The sequence below is a fragment of the Dermacentor andersoni genome, chromosome 6, assembly GCF_023375885.2.
Source record: "Dermacentor andersoni chromosome 6, qqDerAnde1_hic_scaffold, whole genome shotgun sequence".
Classification (NCBI taxonomy): Eukaryota; Metazoa; Arthropoda; class Arachnida; order Ixodida; family Ixodidae; genus Dermacentor; species Dermacentor andersoni.
Genome location: NC_092819.1, coordinates 12,839,775 through 12,866,811, shown reverse-complemented (window position 1 = coordinate 12,866,811; position 27,037 = coordinate 12,839,775). Strand labels below are relative to the sequence as shown.

At 48.4% G+C, this 27,037-nt stretch overlaps 1 protein-coding gene and 1 pseudogene across 4 annotated transcripts in view; both read right to left on the bottom strand.

Annotated features, from left to right (window-relative positions):
* Isha (Insulator su(Hw) mRNA adaptor) overlaps positions 1-27,037 on the bottom strand; it is a 148,746-nt gene that overhangs the window by 90,311 nt on the left and 31,398 nt on the right. For all 4 annotated transcript variants that reach the window (XM_055065856.2, XM_055065858.2, XM_050169864.3 and 1 more), the window contains one exon: positions 11,131-11,405. In XM_055065856.2, the coding sequence (XP_054921831.1) occupies positions 11,131-11,405 (275 nt within the window). The remainder of the gene's footprint in view (positions 1-11,130; positions 11,406-27,037) is intronic.
* On the bottom strand, positions 796-3,220 carry LOC140218873 (uncharacterized; annotated as a pseudogene).

The following is a 27,037-nucleotide window of genomic DNA, read 5'->3' as shown; positions in this document are numbered from 1 at the left end:
GTGTCTTTACAGGCAAAGGACTACATCCCAGGAGGGTTTAGGTGCTCAAAGTAAAGATTTAAATGTTTACAACAAATGAAACTTTGAGCTCCGTTTTCTCAGCAACATTTTTTGCGCAGTTGCTTTCAGTCATCTCAGTGCCATTTCATAACGAAGACAAAATCATTATGTCTTTTGCATTTAGATCCTGAAACATTTCCGACTGCAATAAAACTTCATTTTTAACTGTGTGTCATAAAAAAATTATAATAGTTTTTTTTTGCAAAAGTCGTTAGTAAGACAATATGCATAAAATCAAAAAAAATATTTGTATGCTAATTCTGGCATTTATTTGTTTACTGCACAGAATGGGCCTTTGCAAGCATGCGGATGTGAAAATCTTGGCGAATATGTGTAATTAATTATACTGGGGATGACCATTAGAGGCTGCCAATTGTTGTAACTCAAAAACTATGATAGATTGCACAAAACTAATTTCAGTTATGATATCAGCATGCCTAATCACACCTGCTGTGCAGGAAAAAAAGGTGCTGTGGTAAAAGAGAAAAATTTTGGACATCACTTAAGGGGGGACGTGGCTTTGAAAATCAACTTCCTTATTTCTTCATGGATTTTGATGAAAATTGCACAAATGTTTAGAATGTCTCCCTGATGCTTCCATAAAAGTTTCAGAATGATACCTTGAGAACATTTTATTAAATTTGGTTCAGCAGAATGTTTCAACCTCGAACTTTGTGAAGAGCCTGGGGAACTTAAAGATGTGGTACAAGGCTTGTTAAGCACCGACTGCATAGCTAAATGCACGCTGAAGGTCGTGACATTCTTGCTTTTTCTTTTTTCAGCACAAATATTTTGGAGTGTCATTTTTTATGTTACCTTCGAATCAAGCACACTTTCGGGGTGAACGAATAGCCACATCACAAATTTATAAAACGTCCAGGCCTAAAAGCAAGAATGTCACGACCTGCACTGTAGCCCAAGGAACAATAAAAAAAAAAAAGTCAGAATATGCCAAACGGTAACAAAGGAATCAGCTCCGCAAACTGAGCAGAAAGGCAAAAACACAGTTTTGAGAAAAAGGCCTTCAAAGTTTTGCCTTGCCTCCACTCTTCTAAAGTGCACCAGGATTGTATTCCTTGGTGTCCTTGCACAGCGGGGCTTCATGGGCATGTGGCCTTTCATCTGATGTTTTTTAGATGCCTTTTTTTTCGTAGGGCATCCTTTTCTGCAGCTCTTTGAAGGGAATGGTTTCCTGGCTTCAAGCCAAGTGAGGCACAAAACTGTCTGTATGCACAAAGCGTTCCGGCGTTGTACTTGCAGACTGCCTCATTGACAGCTGTCTCTGCTGCGATCAATGAAGCATTTTGCTCTTTTGGTAGAATTGACCAAATGACAGAGTGGAGACTCTCGGCTGCATTCTGAGTCTTCTTGCCTTGGCAATGGGTGAGTAGCTGAGGATCCGAGAAGCGTTGATACACAGGCAGCAACGCAGCTGAAACACGTGTTGCCAATTTGTACTTGTGTTCTGGCGGAGCTTTACCTTCAGCTTCTGCAGCCCGGTGTCTGCACCAGCTCAGGGGTCATGGAGGGCACAGCTCATGATAAGGGTCTTTATCTGTTGAAGTGATATGATAGAAGGTTGCCATTATGGCCCTTTGCACATCATCTACTTCAATATTGTTACGTATGGCCATGCCATAATAATTGGTAAGCTTTTTGATAAGGTCTTGGGTCAGGCCACCCTTCCCTCCAATTGGTTTACTTCTGCTTTTTGAGAGAAGTGTTCGCAGGGCTGTACCCATCCTCTTTCTCACGCGATTGATACAGTCCTCTTTGTTGAATGTAATGAAGCCATAAGCCTTGTCTTCACAAAGGGCCTGGAAAGTACGGCTATCCCCATCACAAACAATAGATGTGTAGCAGAGGTCATTCCTTTCCAGTGACCTTCTGAACAAGATCAACGCTGCCTCGACCTCCATTCAGCTCGCGTTTGCATCAGTGTTCTTTTGGCACACGCGATTCTCTTTCCATTCACTGTAGCCTTCATCGTTTCCTTTCGGACCAAACGTGCATCCATGGCATCTGTTCAAGAGCACAACACAGTCAAGCACCAGACCAGTGTAAAATTCAATTATTGTGCCCACACCAATATGGGATGCATGACCACGTGTCATCCATGTCCCGTCGTAGACTACAGTCACATTTTTTGTGAATGCCAGGTCCATTTCGCTGTACTTTCTGCACGGCTGCCACAGCATCAGAAAAGAGACTTGCCACAGCCATCTCACCAGCAGGCCTGAATTTTGATTTCAGATGTCTTTGGAATGTCTTATGGTGCAAGCCTCTGTATGAAACGTTCATTACTGACCAAAAGTCAGTCAGTGCAGTTGCCCCTCTGCCGGTGGTTTTAATTGCTTGCATTGCACGCATATTCACGTCAAAAGCCTTACCACCCTCTACTCGCGGCGATGACCATTCACTTGCAACAATGCCCCAGGCATTGTAGGTCAGTAGCATTCGTGCAGCCAATCCATACCTTGTTCCCAAATGAACAGTCAGTCCCGGCTGAGAGCATTCTTGGCACAAGGCATTCTTGTACAAAGCATTCAATGCTGTGACCTGCACAACCAAAAACTCATCCGCCAGCTCCACATCGGGACAACTTCCACTCTCACCTGTGAGCTTCATTTTTCTCTCGGTCGCCGAAACAGAACTGAGTGATGCTTGCATTGTCTCGGCACGCCCATGAGAAACTTCTATCGATATGTAGTGCGGTTCCAAGTGAGCCTGAAGTGTACTGCCGAATCTCGACTGCGTTTCATCCACGCGCGAGGTGCTTGGTCGCGGGTCTGAGTCGTCGGCGCGCGAGGAGCGTCGTCGCGAAACCGTGACGTCGGGCGCGCAAGATACGTCGTCGTGGATCCGAGTCGGTGGCGCGCGAGGTGCTTGGTTGCTGGTCCGAGGCAACCATACATTGAGGGAGCTGCTGCTGTGCGTCCACGATGTCCGCGCCGCACTGAACATCAGCAGAATCAGCACTAGAAGCTGTTGACAACGCTTTACTTTTGGGTATCGGAGACTTGCGCTTACGGCTGCCAAATTGATGCTAAGTTTTGTATTTCTTCTTGCATTGTTGCCGATCCGTGATCACAGCCGAGATCCAATGCGAAACTACGCCACGGCGCTTCGGAGCAGCTACCGAAACTATGGAGAGGCTCATGATACGGGCGATGGAGAACGTAGCTGCGGGAAGAGCAGACGACGCGCGACACTTTGCCCGCCCTTGCTAGGAGCAACCGCTCCGGAGACCAACGGGGCCGTGCGCCGCTGTCACTTGGCGCACGCCACCAATCAGGAACCTCTGCGAGACCTCGAAACATTTGCCTTTTCTGCATTTGTTTTCGCTCGGAGAAGGCCGGGAAGGCGGCCGATTTAAATTTGAAGCAATGCTCTTTCTGTTGCGACCACGATGGCAGCGCTCGGTTGCGCCGTTACGGAGATATCGTGGCTTGAAAAACACCGTCTTTTTGCGATTTCCGCAAAACTTCTCGTCGCCGTGGCTGATACAACAATGTTTTTAAAGCACTTCTAAGCAGTTTTCAGGGAAGATATTTTGGAATCAGGTAGAGAAAGGGTTAGAAAAACTGAAAATGTGATTTTTGAAAAATCGGTTTTTCGGTCATATTGCGCGATGCGAAAGCCGCGTCCCCCCTTAACATATTTATTCGAATCTAGGCCGATAGTTCTTTTCAAATAATCATATTCCAAACTCTAGGGTCGGCTTAGATTCGAGTATCTTAAAAAACGCGCCAGTTTTTCATTGAAACTGCTAAATATGGTGCATAGCTAGTGCCATCTACAAAAGTCAGTATCGCAGCCGCTACTAGCTGTGCCAGTAGCCAACCGTACACAAGCGAGGTCGCCATTTTGACCTGTGTCGTGTCGGCCGTATCGGTGTGCAGCGTGGTGTTATCGCGATGGCACCAAGCAGGAGATGTCAGTACAGCGCCACTTTCAAGCGAAAAGTTGTGATAGCCGCAGAGGCATCGTCGAACCTTCAAGCCGGGCGAGACTTCGGCGTCGACGAGAAAAACGGCCATCGTTGGAGGGCACAACGAGAGCAGCTTTTTGCGTGCGCCGCAACAAGGATGGCATTTAGCGGACCAAAGAAAGGCCGTCACCATGAAGTGGAGACAGTTTTGGCCAACTTTGTTCAGACGAAGGGAGCAGCTGCCCTTCCAGTGACAACAGAAGTGCTCCAAGCGAAAGCTAGGGAACTTCCGAGAAATCGAGGCTTAACGCCAAAGGATTTCAAAGCCAGCCGGGGCTGGCTTCAATTCATGAAGCGCTTCGGCTTCAGCCTCCGACGTCGCACTTCAATCACCCAGAAGCTTGTGGGGTTCTCCTCCGTGCTCTTGGGACAAAGGAACGACAACACAGTAGTGTAAACAATCACAAGGGCATTTATTGCACCTTTCATAGATCAATGCCTGCTAGCAGAGTTGCTATCCACAAAACATGCCGATGGGCGCGCGACAAATCTAGGAAGTCCGACTCACCGCGACCGGATAGCGAGCGAATATGTTCGCCCCATGCTGGATCCCAACGCCTGGTCAATCGCGTGTACGGTCACGCCAACGGTGGCGCGTTCGAAGGCGGCCACGCGAGACGGTCTCGCAGAAGCATGGACCGGCACGGCATGGCACGTCCGTACTGCTTGCTGACCCGACCCCCAAAGAGGAAGCGCCTTGTCTTTCGACGCCCAAGTAACCCCCACCTGTTGGCGGCGTTAGCAGCGCAACACTCGCGCCATCTCTCGTACTGCGTCTCAACCACTCCGACCGCCGCGGGCGCCAGGCCACACGAGCCGTGCGGGAAAACCAACATATCAGGGGACGCCTGAGAGTCGCGCATCCCCATATCCCCCCAACCTTAAATCACTACATATTCCGGCGAGACATGTGACACGGCCTAATATCAACCCGTGCTTCGCGAACAAGATAGTACATGCAACAGTGGCCGCGCTCAGGAAATGTCCACACGCTGTCCATAGCATGCGAGCCGACATTATCCCTGGGTACACCGCTGGCGTCCACCGGTCACAGCAGCAGCTTTGCAGACTCGACGGCACGAGCAAGCGTCGCTCGTGCCGACGCGCCCCGCTGGCGAGAGCCGCAGTAGCTGTCGGTGACCGCCGGCTCTTTTCTCCACCGCCGAGGATTGCGAGCTGGATACAGGCGGCCGCCGAAGTCGCTGCGCCGAACCGGCCACAGCATCACCATCGCCCGGTGGCTCGATCGTAGTCCGGGGCAGCAGCGCAGACGATGTGCAGGTGACAGCAAACCAGGGGTGACTCCAATCACGCTGCGTACACTCAACACACTCGGCAAACACTAAAGTAGTGCAAGGGAGAGGAATTCTGCATGCGCATCGCCCACGTGGTACGATGTTTGACTCAGCTAGCAAAAGATCGGGCGGCTACTCAGATGCTAAGTTCACGTGAACGAAGCTCGCTTCCTTGAGTCGAACGAGTAATTTCAATTCGTGCGAGGCTAACTAGAATGAGGGAAGCAAAGTGCAACACCTCAACGCCACAGTCCACCAGGTTGTGTCCCTCCACGTGCGACAGGCAGCTCCGTAAAGCCGTAGGCCTAAAGCGTCGCTACCCTGACAACAACCGGCATCCAAAAAACAACACCCAAAATGAGCGCAGAACAGGCAGCCGCGAGGAAGACGTCAGCTCTGTTAGGTGGTCCTACCCCGCTCGGCGCACACAGCATCCGAGTTGACGGCGCCCACCGTCCCAGACGGTGCCGGAGCGCCCGGTGCCAGGCCGCAATACCAGTCAGCCCGTAGTGGCACCCATGGCCGGCAGCCACCCGGCTCCCAGAGCCGCGACTTCATCAGAGTCAAAGAGATAGAAGAAGCTATTTACATATGAAATTCGGACCACCCACGAGGCTTCCGTACTCACTCGCTTCAGCCTTGCCAATGCTCTGCGGGCGTTAAGCGTCGCTCTCCCAGGATGCAGACCACGTGGCTCTCGTACTGACGAATGTCATTAAAAAAAAAATAACGCTTGCGAAAAGGCTTAGCATGTTGACAAGTTCAAACACACTACAGCCACCGTCGCCTCGCTCAAGAAAGCACGCCGCCGACGCTAGCGATCAAAATCCACGCTAGGCCCATGCTTCGGTTCAAACAAAGGTCTCGAACGTAGCAAAACTGTTAAAACTATCGTCGATCCACGATAGGCAGCCAGGTGTGGGGTCTCTCCTCCCATGCTCTTGGGACAAAGGAACGACAACACAGTAGTGCAAACAATCACAAGGGCATTTATTGCACCTTTCATAGACTAATGCCTGCTAGCCGAGTTGCTATCCACAAAACATGCCGATGGGCGCGCGACAAATCTAGGAAGTCCGACTCACCGCGACCGGATAGCGAGCGAATATGTTCGCCCCATGCTGGATCCCAACGTCTGGTCGTTCGCGTGTACGGTCACGCCAACGGTGGCGCGTTCGAAGGCGGCCACGCGAGACGGTCTCGCAGAAGCATGGGCCGGCGCACGCGTGGCACGGCACGTCCATAATGCTTGCTGACCCGACCCCCAAAGAGGAAACGCCTTGTCTTTCGACGCCCAAGTAACCCCCGCCTGTTGGCGGCGTTAGCAGCGCAACACTCGCGCCATCTCTCGTACTGCGTCTCAACTACTCCGACCGCCGCGGGCGCCAGCCCACGCGAGCCGTGCGGGAAAACATATCAGGGGACGCCTGAGAGTCGCGCATCCCCACAAGCTGCCAAGCGATTTCGAAGAAAAGCTGATAGCTTTTCAGTGCTACGTGTTGCGAAAGAGAGAAGCGGCAGGCTACAACCTTGGCCAAATCAGCAACGCCGACCAGATGGCTGTGTATTTTGATATGCCAGGGGTGTACACCGTGAATGAAAAGAATGCCAAGGAGGTGAAGGTGTGCTCTGCGGGCTACGAGAAGAAGCACGCAACTGTGATACTGTGCTGCACAGCTGATGGACATAACTCCCTCCTTATATGATATTCAAAAGGAAGACACTGCCTGCTCGAGAAACTTTCCCAAGAAATGTCACTGTGCGGGCAAATGAGAACGGGTGGATGACAGGTGCGATGGTGGAAGAGTGGGTTAAGATTGTGTACTGACGGCGTCCAGGAACCCTTTTGACAAAGAACTCGCTCCTTGTCGTAGACTCTTACAGACTCTTACTCGCCCAAGCGAACACGGACCACGCTGTCATACACGGGCGGTATGACGGGCCAGTTGCAGCAACTTGATGTCTGCATCAACAAACCTTTCAAGGATCGTCTGCGGAAATATCACAGGGACTGGTTGACTGACAAATACCACATGCTAACGGCAACGGGCCCATCAAACGTGCATTGCTATCGCAGCTGGTGGGCTGGGTAGCTGCAGCGTGGGACGACATCCCAGGTACTTTGATCAAGAATGTTAAAATGTTAAAGAATGTTAATGTCCTGTACAGGCGGCACCTCCTCGAGCGCATGATTTTGTGTAGAGATAACTCCGCAAAATACGAGGTGAGCCTGCTCAGTGCCATCCACATGTTAGTGCGAGCATGGGATCGTGTGAAACAAGAAACAATCGCAAACTGCTTCAGGGCTTGCGGTTTTGTGGCAGCTTCTTCGGAGGATGCCTCTGAAATTTCTGCGGAGGAAGCGTCAACAAGTGAGCTTGACGGCACTGATTTTGGTGATGCTCTCGGGGACGTCAATTTTGAAGATTACGTCGCCGTAGACAAAGCGGTCGAAACGTGCAGTGCGCTGATGGATAGTGAAACTGTAGAGATTATTCGGCCCCAGGAAGCGACCCAGGAAAGCGACGATGACCTTGAAGGCGAGCCGCAACCTAAGGCTGCCGTTGTAGCTGCGGGCCTAGCTCTTGCGGAGTGCTTCTTTGCCACTGAAGGTAAAGCGGAAGAAGCGTTCCGCCAACTCTACAGCCTGCAGAACTTGCTTTCAGCAGCGTGATTCGGCAAGCAGAAGCAGAGCAAGATGACCGACTATTTTTCTTCGAGAAAATACTAAATTTCGCCACAAATAAAGTGCTGTTTTTGTGTTTTGTGCTTAATTGAAAGTTCGTTTAATTCGAAGTTTTTTGCGGTCCCCGTGAACTTCGTTTTAACGGGAGTCGACTGTATATGTATAAAAATGCATCAAATTTTTAATTCTAATAAGTTTATTTCCTTTTTTATTGTCGTTATTCTTGTATGAAGAGTACATATATACCAAAGCAAAATATTTTTTTCTCCCTTTACGGTCGCCCTAGAAAAATTGAGGTAAATTTTTTTTGAGATAAGTCCCTAAGAAGAATTGAAATCTGCAATAAAAAAAAATCGACCCTCATGGGTTAAGGGGAGACGCTCCATGAATCTTTTTTTTATTACTTGTACAGTCGAACCCGGCTATATCGAACTCGCAAAAAAACGCTTATCAGTTCGATATAGAGCATAATTCGATATAAGCTTGCTAAATAATTGGATGTCATAAAAGCACATACCATTTATAAAATCACATTATTGATAGAATTAGCTTAGTTTCGCATGAAATAGTCCTGCATTTTCTTCTGCTTGGGCAATTTCGCTGCCTGTGACGCACGCACTTCTGCCCATTGTCTAAGGCGTTGGAGCAGCTGAGGCCGCAACCTTCCGCATTCGCGCAAAAGCACCGGACTAGTGCGAGCGCACCAATCACTTCGGAGGACGTGGGCAAGGGACCGTCGTTGCTTTGCTCATTGTGCCCAATTTCACTTGTGCTCAGTACGATGTCAGCAATGTAGTCTTCGTTTTCGGGTTCTCCCGTGGTCACGACACCATCATTTGCACTCACGAACTCGTCCACCGTTGATTCGTCAACAGCTTCCAGGAATTCTGACAGCCCGCTCCAAACATCGGCAACACCGGCAATGACTTTGTTGCATTCATCAGTCAACACCGAGCACGCGGAAGCCGGCACGGCTGGAGCAATTTCGGATGAACCACTCGTACACGGCCGTGCGTACACGTCGGGCGCCGGGTCGCGAGTTTGGCCGCTTTAGCACTAATCTCCCCTTATTCTTCAAGATCGTGCTGAGAGTGCTCTTCGGAATCTTGCACGCTGAGGGGATATCCGAATTGTCACCGCGATCGACCCGATTTATGATTTCGAACTTCACGATGAAAGGCGAATTCTGCCGCTTCATCACGGTAACAGTGCGGGAGAAAGCCCACACGACGCACACACAATGAACCAGAAAAGCAGCGCGACAACTCGCGCTTTCGCCATTTTGCACGACGAGGGCACAAGAGCCTCTCATTGGCTGTCTGAACAAGCGACGCGGGTGGGCCAGTGCAATGGCCAGGATCATTTTTTGAAGGGGTGTGTCGGCGGCTCGCTCAACACAGCGCAGTCACTCAGCGAGGGCCAATACACGCCCCTCCATACACGTTTCCGCCGACCAGGTTAAGTGCCGCCAACCTACCCTCCTCCTCCACGCTCCTCTCCCACTCACCCCCTTAGCTTCCGGCGTCAAGCGGAGCTTATGTAGCTACAGCTTCCTGTTCCGAGTGGAAGTGATGCTATGTTTCTTTAGCGTCGTTTACTTTCGCGTCGATGGAGAGGCTTTAATTGCACCAGCTGCGGTTTAAACTGTGACTATTCTATCCAAAAACCACCGCCTATTGTAATCAGCGATCCGATCGTGTTCGCTGCTTCACGTCAACCTGCGACGGGTTGTGCCACGAGAGCCAACATACAGTGGAATGTAGTGCCTGGGCGCTTGGAGACCACTGCCGTTTTTCGTGCATTTTGAAAACAGCGACCGCGAACTACTACTTCAGCGGAGTACAACAGCTTGTCCCCTTTGCATTCTTCTTATGGTGACTGTCACAGCTCTGCTAAGCACGCACGGGCGTCTCACCATCATCTAACAGCAGTCAAAGCGGAAATTCCCGCAGCGCAACATCAGGAAGCGGAAACGCCGGAAGCGGAAATGCAGGAAGCGGAAATGCCGGAACCGGATTTGGTGTGAGGGGAAAAGGCGGCGCACAACAAAGGTTGGCGCTATTTAAGAAAGCAGCGGTGGTGCATGGATGGAGGGGCTTTAGTCACGGTAGGGAGAGCGGTTGGATGGAGCCGCGCCGCCGGGTTTCCCTGCAACCGCGAGGGAAAGCCAACCTCTGGCGGCATTTTTCCGCAGCTTGACGTTCGATATATCGGGAGTCGCTGCTATTTTTGTTCGATGTAAGCGGAATTTTTGCTATATATACTCATTGTCACTATACAGTGTCCAGAAATTGTTCGATATATAGAATAATTCGATGTAAACGGGTTCGATATAGTCGGGTTCCACTATCAAATTCAGTCGTCAAGCTTTCTATGCAGACTTCCAATATGGCACTACTTTTTCTGTAGCTGTTATAGTTTTAAGTTATCGGATGCACAATGGCAAAATATAGTAATCCTTATGGGCAGTTTTATATCTAATAAATTTTCACAAAAAGCATCACGATGTAGCTTGTTTAGCTCTTTGCAGATCGCAAAGTGCTGACATCTAGCCAAACAGTGTGTACAATTACTGAAACTATGCAAATTTTTTTTCTCAATTCTCTGAAATATAACCATGTACTTTCGCAACTTACTGCTTTGACATATTGCCATTTCAAGTAGATATTAGCACTATACATATCTTCAAGAGTATGTATGCCAAATTTCGTTAATATAAGACAATTGTACGTGTACAAGGTTATTTTCATGTGATTGTGAAAAAAAATTAGTTGAAGTGTCCTAATTTTTTTTAATAGTTCCAGTAACTGTACACGCTGTTTGAATAGATATCGGCACTTTGCAGTCTAGAAAGAGCTAAATAAGCAATAGCACCAAGCGTTTTGCGAAAATTTATTACACAATAATGTGCCCACAAAATCCCTCTATGTTGCCATTGTGTAGGACTTCAGAACTGTAGCAGCTACACAGAAACCAATGACATATTTGAAATCTGCTTGAAATGCTCTATATGTGGGTGGATTTTCAAATCTCTAGTACAAATATTGAAGAAATGTCCTTTCGAGGAGAGTCTCCTCTTGACCAGCAAGTCAACGCACCTCTCATGCCCTGGAGAGGGCAGGCCTCCTGCTGCTGTACGGAGATCCATGTCACGGCCGCCAGGGCCCAAGACGGCTCCACAGCGTTCATCCAAGTCCCCACCGCTCATGTAGGAAGGTAATGTAGCAGCCCCACCGCTTTCCAAGGGTGCCGATATTGGGGCCTCATCAGCAGAGGTGGGGCCAGCAGCTAGGGGCACAAATCCACCAGGTGGCTCACCACCACCAACAAAGCCAATGCCACCCATGGGTGCCACTGGAGGGTACAGGGCCGCCTGGGCACACAATATAAAAAACAAATAATTTGTTTCATTTATTCCAAAAGGCTGCAATTTTACAATGTTTGCATGCAGGCTTTTTTTCCAAGACGACCAATGCATAAAGGGGCGTGACACTAAATTTTTGAGCATGAATTATGCCTTCCATACTCAACTATGTGTCCCACAGTAAGCTGGCAAAATTTGAGCATATTCAGTGCGGCAGAAATATTGTATTTGATTTTTTTTTATTTATTGCAGTTGAATCGCGCTTCGAAGCCCCTGTCAGGAATGACAAAGGCGGAGTCGGGGCCATTGCTGATAATAGCAAATCCTTTCAATGAAAATCTCTACGAGGCTCTTACACAGCACAAATGTGATACCAGCAGAAAGCTTGAATAAGGCAGCCAGCATTGTTAGGATGTGCACCCTGTCGCTTCTGGCATGTGAGTGTAGCTGGAATCAGGCTTTGGTTATGTGCTGCATGCTTGAGGGCACCACTGTCATGGCGCATGTGCAGCTAGTCAAGTGGCATATCTTTTTCAAATTTTGCGGGCTTTCTTTCAGGCTTCGAAAAAACACTTAAGCAGCATTTACCGTTGAATCGCCCAGAAAATTTTCCCGTGGAAGATGAACATTTGTAACTATTTGCACTTTTGTTTTTAATTAGTGGGTGCCATCTGGCAACGGCTGCAGGCACGAAGGGCAGTCAGCCATGGCGCCCCAAGATTTACAATGCCACGGAATACAATGCATGCAAATCTTGGGACACCTTGACCCACGCGGATACAGTGCTTTAGACATGATCTGCACTGCACACACCGGCGCCCTTAATCACACTATTGTGATTTGACCTTTTTGGGATTTGTTTGTAAGTGCTCTCTGATAAGATACCATCCACCAGGAATATCCTGGGAATTTGTTACGTCACCTTTATTTTACATCATGCTTTTTGCTACTGAAACCTTAAAGGCTCGTATTAATGCAATTTACGATTTAGGGAAGCACTGAAAAACTTCCCTAAATCGCGAGTACCATTGGTGTGCCAGTTTTGCAATGTGTTATTTGGCTCTTTTCTGCTCTTAGATTTGGAAGGTGTGTAGTTTGTGTTCACCTTATTAAACCTTATTTTGTTTCTTGCACCGCCCTTTCCTGGCGCCCAATGTACAAGGCTAGTATGTCCATCACCAGTGGGAACAACTTCAGAAGGACTGCAGTCACAAGCATCGGGTGCATGAGTGACGCAAAATGGCACTGGAAGTGGGACTTAAAAAGTTGGTTGGTTCGCTAGAGCATCTGCTGGAAGTACAGGATAGATATCTTGAATACCACAGAATGGAGCAGGAGTCAAAGGAACACATACCCGAGCAATATGACTCGCACAGAGATAACCAAGAACCCAGAACACGTCTCGGAAGCAGTGAAGGAGCATGCATTTCATATTGAAGAAGCGTCAATGCGTAGTTGCCAGCATTTGTGCACTTTTAAAAAGGAGGGCCCTTCGAAACCTGTTACTTCGAATGAAAGAAGTGGCAAGGCACACGTCCAGAGCACCGATACAGTCTACGAGCACAGAGGACCAGAAACTCAAGACGACGGCATCCTGGAAAAAGTGACACAAGGAGTGCTGTCTTTCCTGCACTGCAACTTTGTGGCTAGAGATTGCTTCCACCAGACCACTGTTTCTGCAGAAAACGCTGACAGTATGAACGACCTTGGCGACAGACACGGTATCAAGTATGAAGGGCATGGTACAGTGTCAGAAAACGGATGACTGTAGGCCAAAAAATTTTGAATTAAGGTTTGCCTTTAAGGGGGGACATGGGTTGTGGAGATTATTTCCTGCATCTTATGGCCAAATCTGATGAAAATAAACAAGTTTACTTAGTTTCTTGTGCTGATTTCAGATACGAAATCATTTTTCTTGCAGGTCCATTATTTCAGGAGATTGAGAGTGCTGCCACTCCACTGTTTCCGGAGATTATGGAAAAAAAAAAAAAAAAAAAAGAAGATCTGCTCAGCAGAAAGTGAATATTAGTGCATAGCTAGATACTGTATGTGCAATAATTGCAATGCTGCAAAAAGTTTTCAAATGAAATTCTAATTAGCCATTCTGCAGGTGACCAAAATTCTTTCCTTGACCTAAGGCTACCACATCAAAAGAAAATTAATAAAATGCACATATACATGTGCAGAAATTTGAAATTCTGCTCTCAGCACTTTGTAATATGCAGATTAGGCTTTCTGCTAAAGAAATAATTAGTGCTCTAGCTGTTCTAGATCATGAGATATCACTCCGACAGTCTAGTGAAGTGACCCGAAAACATGTTTTAAGAGAACTGAGAAAATGTGCAAAACCCTATTTTATTTACAAATTTACAGCTGGAACAGCTCAGCAGGCACCAGGCATGTGGTCCTGCTGACTCCCAGCCCGTGTGCCGCTTTTTGAGGGACTGGCGCAAATCTTCTGATGCTTTGCGCTTCTTGGCTGATGCTGCCATTCGACGCCTATCTTTCTCGGCCATGCGGGTGCGACTTTGCTCGCTTGGATTTAGACATAGTTCTTTCATTATGTCATTTGAGGCCCTTGCATTGCCTGCATTGAACTTTAATACTGCCTCTGCCACAGCAGCCTCCACCATGAATAAAGAAGCGTGCCTGTCTTGTCGATGATCTGGGCGCCATTGCTCAGATCATCGAATGCAGGCTTTCATTCTTATTTTGCATTTTACCACGCTGGCAACGTTGCAGCAGTTTCTTGTCTGAAAGACGTTCATATAGGGACGTAAGGCCTGACACACGAGGAGGAAGCTTTCGAGGGTGTTTTGGAACCAGCTCACCCTTGGCCGCTGCAGCATTTTGCTTGCACCAGGAGTTTTGGCCTGATGGACAAAAAGTGTGATTAGCCACATCATCGTTTCATGTGATGATATGTGGCCATCACTGCATTTTGAGTGGCATCTACGTCTCCTTTGCGGGTCTTCAGAGCCCATCCATAGTATGAGGTTAACTTGGAGATCAAGTCTGCTGTCAAGCGGCCCTTTCCACCAAGACTCTCATGTCCAGGGCCTCTGTGTTTTGCCACCAAGTTGCGGAAAGCCGTCCCCATGCGCTCTTGCACGTGATTCACGCAGTCCTTTTTCAAATGGGATATACCCATACACTTCATTATTTTTGTAAAGCAAGATAACTGCGGCTGTCACCATCACAAAGCACCGTTGTATACCGCAGATTGTGCCGCCCCAATGATCGCCTGAGAAGGATGAGGGCAGCTTCCACCTCGATCTCCCCAGCTTTCTTATTAGTGTTCTTCTGACACTTGTGGCCATTCTTCCAGGCTCCATGGGAAGGGTCACTCTCCTTAGGCCCCGACTCGCACCCAGCAGAGAAATTGCTCAATACAACGAAGTTGAGCACAAGTCCGCTGAACAACTCGATCACGGTGGCGATGCCGATATGGGACGTATGACCGCGGGTCATCCATAACCCGTCGTACGACACCGCGATGTTCCCAGTATGACCTACGTTCAGCTCGGCATAAAGTTCGCGAACCGACCGCGCACAATCGCTCGTCAGATTAGCCGCCGCGCGATCGGCCGCTGGCGTCAACTTCATCTTCACGTAGCTCTGCCACGTTTTCGTGTGAAGAGCCCGACGGCTGATGCCCATCAACGAGAAAACGTCATTGAACGTGGTCTGTCGGTTCCTCATTGCCTGCATGGCATGCGTAGCCAAAACGTTCACAACGAAGGGTTTAATTTGTTCAGCACTGTGAACGCGCGGCGAGCTCCACACCGACGCAATCTCTCCACAGTTCGCGCACATAAAACGCAGCTTCACAGCGAGTCCGTATTCCCGCTCGTCTCGGACGATTTCTAAGGCACTATTGCAGATGTTGCAGTTCGCAAACGTTAATAAAGTGTTCACGACACTCAAATCCACAATCATAAACGTAGTCCCATCAGGCGGGCGAAGTGCATCGTCGGTACTGTCACCCCCGAACTTGCGTTTCCTCTCCGTTGCTGGAGCGGAAGACAACTCCGATAGCTTTGCTTTGGCTTTGGCTCCCTCCTCCTCTAGCTCGGAGGGTTGCCGGTAGATCGTATCTTGCCGTACGCGAGCGCTGGTCGAAGGGTCCGCGACACACGGACTTGTCACAGTATCAGCAGCAGCCGATGCGGCCGTTAGGCCTGTCGTTGCTACATCGACGATTTCGGCATCGGACGCTGAGGTTGTGGTGTCTTGGGCATTTTGCAGTGTTGAGCAACGTTTTTTGAAGTTTTCGATGAGCGTCCGTCGCACTTTTTTTGCACCACACTTGTGCCGCGTTCGAAATTTGCGCTCCGTTTCAGACATCGCGTTGACACTGGGGCAAGATGGCGCACCTCAACGCGTGGCTCCAAGCGCAGAGCAGACGATGGCCATGCAGTTCCGCCAATCGGGAGGCAAGCTCAAGTCACGTGCACCGAGTGACGAATAGGAGGGCGTTCTAGTACCCTTTTTTGCCGCGCATTTTTTAAGTGCCCAATGGCTGAATGGGGCCCGTTCTGGCGGGAATTTGAAAGGAAAAGTCGCCTCTTTCAGATGAGACCAAGATGTCCGCGCTAGCACACGTGGAAGAGCAGGCGCGCGTTTAGGAAAATGTGCCATTGCAGCGGAAGTTCCGCTTGAAATTCAGCTAGTAAATGTCGTATAAGGCACCACTGCAGATAAAATACTGATGTTATCGGTATGAAATTAACAATGTAGATGCAATAACAGCTGTACACTCCAAAAATGCAATAAAAAAATATCGAGTTTTTTCGCGATTTTTGGTCACCACAACCCGTGGAAGGCAGTAGGATTCAAAGATGCCCTACTGCTTTTCACACTTCCCAACAATACCAGCTTATGTAAATATTTACCAGGAAACGCTGGGGTGAGCTTTTTGGTAGAAACTCAGCCTCTTGCGTGGGAGAGGCCGCGGCATCTCCTGTTATTGTTTCGCACTTTTAATGTTTCTGTCTGAGAAGATCCAACATAAAAGGTATGCACTGTCGGTGTTTCTTTTCATATTTGTTTGTGCGCTGTAATTCTCAAAATTCCGAGGAATAACTTTGTAAAGAATCACAGACAAAGTACAAGCAAATTTAGTGATAGAAGAGTGGCTGGGTATGTGTGGTTTGGAATGACTTTTGCCAAAACGATAGTTGATGCCGACGCCAGATTTCCTGCGACACGAGGCCCTTAATGCTATGGCGTTAAATTGGCACCAAGTGCCATTTCTTCAGAGGAGGGGGAAGTGTTGTGATCGCCGGCATCACAGTATGGCAGTATGCCTGATATGCCTACAAGCATGTGCTATCCAACAGCTGTATGTTTAGTGAACTATCAGTTATGTGAAATTACGGACACTGCAATGAAGGCACTTTGCAGATGCTCCTCGAAAAATCTTCTTTAGTATTTGTACTAGAGATGTGAAAGTTCACCCACTTATGGAGCTTTTCAAGAAGATTCCAAATATGTCATTAGTTTGTGTAGCTGCTACAGTAACACCTTGTTAACTTGACTCTCATTAATTCGGACTCAGCCTCTGATCCCGGCAGGCGTATACATTATTTAATGCAATCAAACTCTCGTTAATTCGGACGTATTTGACTGCACATCGGTTTATTTGTACAACTGTCGGAGCTCGGCCATCACGGAGCGCCGGAAATGAGCGATGCAAATAACCAAAAACGGCGCTAGTGTTCAACCGAAACGAAGCAGCGAAGTCCGCATTGCCATAGTCATTAGCGGAAATCATGCGTGAATAACAGCAACGCCGGAACACTTTGTTCCTTTTTGTGCCAAGCCATAGAGTTTTTTACAACATACCATAGGAACCCTGGCGCTGCAATCGTTGACCCAGCATGGGAATTATTGGAAGTACATGAATTTGTCTGATCTTCGTGCTTGTGGATTCAGACGTTTTTGTGGCTTCATTTATTACGCTTTGTTAAGCCTTCACTGTCGTAAATTTCAGATCAATCTATACTTTTCGAAGTGCAGAAGGTGCTGCGAACACACACAATCACTACTAATTGCAATGATTCAGCTTGTCGAGGTGGTAAAAACTAAATGTGCCAACCGTCTCAAAGCACTGGCTTGCTCTCAATAAATTCATAAGGACATTTTCCGTTGCCTGTCGATACATGTGTTCCTGGTGTAATGGTCTCAGTATCGGGTGTCTGAGCTAGAGGTCCTGTGTTCGAATCCTGCCGTCAGACAACTTTTATAATTCTTATTTAATTGTTTGTTAGGCAGTACTTTGTTGAAAATGACAAGGTTACAAAGTCAGAAAGCCGTTTGAAGCCAGAAGGACATAGTTAAGGCAAATCCATGTACTTCCCATAAATCCCATGCTGGTTCAACCGCCCTTATTGCAGCTCCCATAGATACTAGCGCCGGAGTTCAATCTAGTAATTATCGAATGAAGCTTTAAGGTTGAAGCCCATATATGCCTTTATTCTTGTGTTTACCGCCGCTCATGACACCGCGTCGGCCACATGCTTTCACAACAGCGTAGTCTCCATCCAAGATTACGCCGATAATGACCGCTGTTTTGTCCGCAGTTATCACAACCGGAAGTTTTGTTTTGACTCGGTAACGCCGGCCACACACCTTCAAGGCCGCCGTCCAGGATCGCGTCACAGCGGCCGCGGTTTTGTCCGCAGCGTTTGCGGCAAACAGTTGTTTCGTTTTGACTCGGTGCAAACCTGTCGAGAATGAAGAGCACCAGCTACGTCGTGATGGACAGACAACCTGTTGGCGACTAGCTCACTGGCAGAAAAATAATCGTGATGTGCGCGCGGCAGTGAAAAAGCGTGTCTGAAAGAATGAGCACGCTGCGAAGAAAGCCTCGTGGAAGCGCTTCCTTCATGCGACCGACGAAAAAATGCATTTGCAGGTTTTACCAAAAATAAATTGTACAAAGCCCAAGGAGCAAGTCGGTGAAATGGCAACTATGAACGAGCGCGCTCCAAACCATTGAAATATTGCGCCAGAAGTCACGCCCCCTGGTATTTAAATATGGCAGGCGTGCACTGAGTTTACGTGCCATATTATTTGCTTTGGATGCAGCATTTTTGAGTTTTATTGCATAACTGTACTTGTTAGGAAAACTAGGCAATTCATCACTAGTTTGTCAGCTGACACTGCAAATTTTGCCATAGGGGTGGGAAAGAGGGTCATTACTGCACTGTACTGCATGATCGCTGCTGCTTCTTTAGTGTTTTGTGCAATTTTGCCTACATGTTGCGCTTTTTATGGATTATTTTAGTACATTGTGGTGCCACAACATGCCAAGAAGTATTGCTAAGTGGACGTGGAAGAGAAAGTCTCAACGTGATCAGTATTTGGAGAAAAATACCAGTAACAACAGCAGCAACAACGATGTACATCATAGCACGGCTTTTTAAATATAGGTGACAGTTCTCCAAATGGTCGACATGCAACATGACACTGCCAAGAAAAACCAAGGTTTGCACATAAATGCAATGAAAGCAACGAAGGCTTTACAAAAAAAAAAAACAAAGCAAAGAGATTTACTTTCTTTTTTTCTGGGGGGGGGGTCAAGGCAGTCACATAGGTCGCCCGGCAACAGGAATGCGACCAGCACAAAGGCACGGCAAAACCAACGAAACGATGGCCATTCGGAGTTGTGAGGCGACACCACATAGCAATCGCAATTATTTATAGATGAAGCGCCCTATCCGTAGTACTGCTAGCACAAAAATCAGTCCACGGTGCGCCCCTCCGAAATGCACGCCTGCAGAGGTGAAGACGAACTTCACTGCAACGCAGCGGGCATACCAGTTTTTGTCACGTGCTCTCGTCCCCTGCTCCACACGCTCCTCTCAGTCGCAGCGTCAGCGCATGTTCCGTGCCGCTGCCACTCACTGCCGTTCACCCATTCTCTCTCCATATCTGCGGCGACGTGTGTGCGTGCAACGCCGGTCTGCGCCGTTTCTTTGTGTGCAGTGGTTAGAGTTGTTGCAGCTAGCGTGGTGGTCTTTTTTTTTTTTCTGAACTGTGCAGGAATGCCAGTGAGCGAAGACGCCAAGATATAAGACTTTAACAGCAGAAGTTCTGCTTGATCCAAGAAGTGGGTAAGAACACGTGTTCCAAGACAGAGTTGGCTGAAAGGCACAGCGTGCCGCTCTCGACGTTGTCCACAATATTGAAGAACAAGTTGAAGGTACTGGAGGCCTACAGCAAGACATATTCTTCGAAGCGGTCGCGAGTACCAAGGTTACCAAGGCACCAATACCAGGAGTACCAATACCAAGGGGCCCATGTACCAAGATGTGGAATCAACTTTACTTCGCTGGCTGCAGAAAGCAAACGCAGCCCACCTTCCCGGCAATGGAATGATGCTGTGGGAGAAGGCCAACAACTTGGCTCTAAAACTTGGGCATGAAGAGTTCCAAGTATAGCAACGGATCATTCAGCCGTTTTAAAGTGCAATAATTTGACCTTCGTAGCCGTCTGTGGCAAGAGCGGCAGCACAAACGAGAGCGTCATCGATGGCTGGAAGAAACAGACGTTGGCTCCCTTGCTTAGCGAGTACGGTGCAGACAATGTGTACAGTTGCCAACCTTTATGCGGACCTCACGGGGACTGCGGAAATGTCTGAATAAACAGGTGTCCGAAAAAGTAGATTAAGAAAAAAGAAAGAAATCCTTTATTTCCACGCACTTATTTGGGCTCGGCCGTAGGCTTGAAGAAATTGTGAATACGCCGTTGCAAGCTGTTACGTTTAGGTGCAATCAGATAAGCCTGAATCTCGGAGAGCGTCGTACGGTCACTATAGGCATCTGAAAGCACAGCCACTGCTTGTACACGCTCCGCATGCAACGGCAGCATAGCACACGGTGCGTCATCTTCTGACTTGGAGTCATCATCCGGCGGTGCAGCAGAAACCTGATGAATGATCTCGCCATCGTCGAGCTCTGCGCATGTCAGTACAGCAGTGTCAGCACTTGTGAAAATGTCAAATGAGACGGTGTCCGGAATCGCAATGCAACCACTGCGCAGGTCTCGGCAGAACATTTTCTCCATCAGTAGGGAGCACATCGGAAGGTGACAAATCCTAGGCCTCCCGACACCCGCTTGCCGGCATTCCCCAGCGCAGTCTGCGCGGGCACTATTGGCGCCATTAGACACTTGACACGATGTTTCCGTATGCCGCGTTGCATCACCGCAACCTCGACACAGCACACAAAGCAAACATTACCACGCCGACACCAGTCGCACAAACGCAAAATGTGGTGGCCTACTCACAACGTCGTGCACGGAGAAAGAAAAATCAGCTGCTGGATTGTCTTGACATGGCTTACTAAGCTGAGACCGGAACTGCTGTAGCCACGAAACAGGCAGAAACGATGATGATGAGCGGGGATTTTCAGTAGCGCCACTTCGTTCAAAACAAAAATGGGGTTCAGCAAGTTGAACCATGCACTGGTCAGAGTCGGTGCACGGTGCTCTGGATCGAGTTGGCTCAAGGAGTGTCCGAAAAATCAGACGAGAGGTTGCAAGATCTAGAAACTTTCGGCAGTTGTTATACATTATGGTCTATGGGGAGAATGGCGGTGCCGCGAAGCAGACCGAACAATCAAGCATGTCCGAATTTTTGTAGTCTGAAAAATCAGTCGGCGACTGCACAATCTTGATGAGGCAGCCCTTTTTTACAAGATGCTGCCCACAAAAACGTTCCCAGCGAAGGATACCGCGGTGAAGGGTCGAAAGCAGGGCAAGGAAAGAATTCCCATTCTGTTTGGCACGAACATGTGCGGTAAACACAAGCTGCTGCTACTCGTAGTTGAAAAGGGTGGGATGTCTAGCTGCTTTAAAAATGCACAGCTGTCTCCAAGGGATGAGCTTATCTAGCGGCACAACAAGAAAGCCTGGGTCACAGGCACAATATTTGAAGATTACGTTCGGCAGCTTGACCGCAAGTTTGTGGCCAGGAATGCAGGAATGTACTCTTCGTTGCTGATACAGTGAAACCTCGTTAAACCGTAGTCGGCCGGAGCTCGAAAAAAGTACATACTAAACGGTAGTACTGTTTAACCGACATAGCATGAGATCGCCCACTTACCTGTAGAAAACGGAACTCTAAGAGAGTGCGATGAAAGGGGAAAAAACATGCAGTATTTATTCACTTCGCGCGACATAAGTGTTATTTTCGTTTGATGCCGTGGCGGCCTAGCACGATGACAGCGGCCTCAAACTTACTGAAGCTGTGTGCCAGCTTCTCAGCCAGCCCCCTCCTCTCGGCAAACTCTCGCACTGCACTGCATATGCAGCACTGCATATGCAGTGCTGCATAAGTCCCAGGGCGCCTTTTTCATTGCCGGGTGCCGGAGTTCGGAAAACTTTTGGTTTGGAATCGTTACGTTATCGCGCCCCTGTTCTCGTTGCGACGATTGCATTCATGAGGCTAACGTAGCGCGCAGCTTATGCCACTGACGGGCCTGACTCGCCCGTGCTGTCGCTTTCCGTGTCGTCCTCATCACTGTCGCTAGTCGACACTTCGGCAACAACAGAGGCAACGATGGCGAAAAGTCGAACCTCGTAGCCGACATCTCTTCGCGGTCGCAGCAGCGCTGCCGAGCAACTTCGCATTCCAAATGCCACACACTGTAGTCAAAAGCAGATCCATGTCGCGGGCCAGCGCCGACTTCTTCGTGTCACATTCAATAGCACGGACGATGTCTAATTTTTCTTCTATGCTGAGCACCCGGCGCCTTTTTATTTCCGAGCTTCGGCATGACGAGAGTCCTCGCTTGCACGACGCCACAACGCTCTCTGGCACAGCGTCGAAATGATGTTGATGTTGATGCGGCTTCACGTGCAAACGCACAGGGCGCTTGGAGGCCGTTGTACCGATCTCTGAGGCTCGTTGTTCTGCTGGGCCACCCGATGGAGACGACGCACCGCCGTGTTTGCGTGACGAAAAGTGGAAACGCTACATTTTAACCGATGCGTACGCAATAAGCTGGTACGGTTTATGAAAATACATTATGTTCAATAGCCGCTGAGTCGGGGAATTGACTTTACTACTTTTAAACCGAAACTACTGTTTAAGCGGGTACGGTTTAACGAGGTTTTACTGTAATTGCCTAATGCATGGTGACATCCCACACCTGAAAGCTATCAGGATGGTATTTCTTCCTCCGAACACCATGTCGATCTCGCAGCCAATGGACCAAGGCATCATTCCCCACACGAGGAAGATTTACCGCCACCACCTGCTCAAGCACATCCTCCTTTGCTACAACGGCAAGGAGTACTCCATCGACATCCTCGGGGCCATATGCTTTATTGTGTATGCATGCATGGATGTAAGTGGAACCCACTTTGATCATGCGGTGTTTTGAACACGCTGGCTTCTCGAAGGAAAGCACCGTCGATGCTGATGCTGACTATTCATGTGCACTTGATGAAGGAGCCGTGTATTACAACCGCATCAATGCACTCTGCGCATAGGATAGCGAATCAGGTGTAGTCGGCTTCGCCGAGTATCTGAACTTTGAAAATTATCAACAAGCGTGCTACTCAGACTTGGAGAGTGAAGCTACCGCTGATGCGACCATGTGCGATGACAGCGATGATGAAGACCAGCTAACGAGCCCTTCCGAGCACCCGCTCTCAGGGGAGTTATCGGATCGCTGAACGTTATCCGCAGTTTTGTTGAGTGCCACGGTGGAAATTCTCAAATGCTGCACATAGTTGGCCAAGTATAAAACATGACCCTTGGAGCCTCGAACTACAGGACGCGGCAAACCAGCATCTCTGATTACCTTAAGTAATCCAAAGATCGCCGAATAAAGGTAGCACATTCCTGCAAATTTTTTTGCCTGGCTCGCATTTTTTTTTTTGTGTGTTCGGTTAATTAGAAAACCCGCTTAAGGGGGGACAACAAACACTGACACCAAGGACAACATAGGGGAAATTACTTGTGCTTAATAAATGAAATAAGGAAATGATAAATTAATGGAAATTAAAGTGGATGAAAAAACAACTTTCCGCAGGTGGGAAACGAACCCACAGCCTTCGCATTTTGCAAGCGATGCTCTACCAATTGAGCTACAACGGCGCCGTTTCCCCATCCACTTTCTTGGATATTTATGTGCCCTAGTAGAACCCTGGGAGTGTTAGCCATCGCCACCAGTCACAGACCCTGGCAGCGGACTTGGAACGTCCTTTTTGCCGCAGGCATCACAAGAATGTCAACTCGCCTTCAGTTCAATTCAGTTGCTTCACAAAAAATTCAGAAAATAAATAAATAGCATCACCGGCTAGATCCATTCGACCCAAACAGATTGATACCAAACATTTTGCTGGTACTTAGAAAGAACATATGAAGATCCCCCGTAAGGCAGTATGTGGTGTCCAAAAAAATGAAGCTGAGAAAAACGAATTTGAACTTTCAGTTCACTGTAACTTTGAATGGCCGAACAATATGGCAATATGAATTGCATCACTTTGTAGCCCTGACTTTCAGCGACAAGTTCATGACATATATATGGCCATTGTGCAAAAATAACACATAGATATTGGTTGCAACATCATGCATAGTCATTGAAAGCAATGCCAGAAAGCTATCACCACGAGCTTCACATTTCTATTTTTAGTTCCTTGTTGAACAGAAGGCACACAAATGGCATCCCTATGCAAATAAAGTTGCACAGAGTTCATGGCCGCTACAAAATATGTCCTTTCCACAAAGTTTATGGCTACAACAAAAAATCTGGGTCAAATCCCAGTGGTGGTCGCCACATTTCAATGTAGCCGAAATGCAAAAAAGTTCATGTGCTTGTGTTGTAGTGCTTCCCAAGTGGTCAAAATTAATCCAGAATCATATCATGGTTTTGGAACGTAAAATCCCAGAATTTAAATTAAAGAAAAAAACGTATATCGCTTGCACACTCACACAATGGTGCATTCAGCACAGGTCACATCTACAGTGAAATCTCGGTATAACGAACTTCAGGGGACCGCGGGAAAATGTTCGTTATTCTGAAAGATCGCTATAGTGAAAGCCCAAAAATTAGCCATAACAATAGCATTTCAGTAACGTAAACGTCCTACCTTTGAAACGGTACCTCCTTGAACTCGTTTCTCACACAATGCACACGTGATCGTCAGACAAGGCACATTTATTTGAAATAGTCCGTGATCGTCTTCTGACGGGCGCAGCACAGACTCTGCAGCACGAACGATTCCCGACCGTCTGCATTCTTATGCACGCCTTCGGTCGCTGTGCCGCTTTTGGCTATAAATATGCGGAGTTTTCGCAAGTAGTCCAACGCATCTGTGGCAGACACAGACTCGTCGCGGTCTTCGGGTGCTGCCGCAACGTCATTGTCCATGTCGTCGCTGCATTCCTCATCTTGAGTCACCGTGCCCTGGACACTCTGCAGTATGCAGTATGTCATCAGTGGTAAGCTCCGCTGAGGTCCACGTCGCGTCGTCACACTGGACATAGTCATCAAATGTGACTGAAGGATCGACGGCAAGCTGCTGGGCCACCTCGCTCCAAAGCTCGCTCGAACTGTCCTCCGCTGCCGGTTCATCGGTTTGTGGTTGGCCATCTGTGATAGTCAGGCCGGCCTTCTTCCAGCAGTTTTGGATGGTGGTGGACGTGACGCTCCACCATGCGCCTGTCAGCATTTCCGCAGCCTGTCGGACGTTGATGGCTGTCGAGTGCTGCAGGCGCAGGTTGATGGGCAGCCGCTGAACAAGGCACTTCCGGAAGTGCGACTTCACGCTCCTTATTATTCCTTGGTCCAGTGGCTGAAGTACTGATGTGCAGTTCGGCGGCAGATACTCGAGCCGCACATTCGTGAGCCGTATGTTGACAATATGCGCCGAGCTATTGTCCACAATCATCAAAATGTGCCGCCCCTCCTTCCTCATCTTCTCGTTTACAGCCAGCAGCCACTCGGAAAAGAGCTCGCGGGTCATCCAGGCACGCTGATTCGCCCTATACTGGCACGGCAGCGACACTACATTTTTCATGCAGCGGGGCTTCGAAAGCCTCCCGATCACCAGAAGCTTCAACTTTTCAGTGCCATCTGCATTGCAGCAATACAGCACGATAACGCGAAGCTTCGACTTTTTGCCGCCTCTGCATTGTTCTCCTTTAAAATGCATTGTCTTGTCCGGGAGCAGCTGATAAAAGCAGGCCGTCTCGTCTGCATTAAAAACATCAGCTGCTGCGTAAGACTTGACCATTTCGTGGAAGCTTTCCTCCCTCCACGTGGCTGCTGCTGCTTCATCTGCTGCCTTCTCCTCGCCAGACACAAACTGCCAGGTTACGCCGTTTCGTTGGCGAAAACGGTGGAGCCAGCCAGAAGACGCTTCGAAGCCAGTGACCTCAAGAATTGCAGCTAACTGCCGCGCCTTCTCCTGCAGCATTGGGCCTGACACGGGCACATTCTGTGCTCTCACGTCTTTAAACCAAGTCAGCACTGCTGCGTCAATATTCTGGAAATCGCCGAGCCGCAGTCGCTTCCTTGATGGGGCAAGCTGAGATTCTTGCTGGTGCTTAAAGATTTTCTCTTTGTCTTTGAGAATCGTGGCGATCGTCGACCGCGCCACTCCGCATTCTTTAGCCACGACGGATTGTTTCTTCCCGTCTTCTATCTCGCGAAGAATGTTTACTTTCTCGCTCAAAGAAAACTGCTTTCGCTTCTTCGCCGTGGTTAGAGTTGTTGAGCTCATGGCAATGCGAACGCCGGCACGCACTTCTAACACAACGGAAGAAAAACAAGACGGACAGACCTGATACAGGTGACAGCGCGCGAACAACTGAGAAAACAAGCAAGAAAAACGTGATGCGGCGTTGGCTCCGCAACAGGAAAAAAAGAAAAGGCCCACTTCAGCGTTAATTACAACTTTTTTTTTTTCCTTCTGCCGCACCGTCTCAGGTTTTATGAGCCCATGCTCCCGCCTCTCCACTCACAAAACTTGGTGTGTCGTTGCCTCCGCAACGGCGAAGGAATAATAAAAAAAAGGTCCCCGCCCGCATCTTTCTCCTCCCGCGCCATCTCAGGTTCTTGCGGGAAGCAAGTTGCAAAGCGCCCGCTCTTCGCGCTGCGTCGTCTGCTAGCTTAGAGCTCCGACTGCCATGACGGATACACTGAAATCTAAGAATCCTCGCATTTCGAGATATGAGTTCGTAGTACTGAGGTGGTGTTAAGGGGGGAGGAGGGGATCAGAATTAACTTTTTTGTTTCTTGACAGAAAGGGCTGAAATTTGGCACACACACTGCACATTGCAATAAAGAGACAAATCTAACATTTCATTAGGATATCTTAATTACTTTTTGTTTTATAAGAATTTATGAGTTCCTTGCTTGTGGAAAGCCTGGCACAGTAACGAAACATGATAGGGAGCTGGGAATACTTTGCATGTTTGCCCAGATGTCTAATCTACATCAAGACAGTGTTCGATTTTTTTTTAGTGCGCTAATAATTTTTTGCTCAACATAACATGCACATGACTGTGCTTCACTGCATGGAGCCATGTAGTAATTGTGAAATAATTAAATAATGGAAAGATAAAGAAACATTTCAGGACTGTCTTTAAGTGCAGCACAGCTTGTGGATCACAGCAAAAC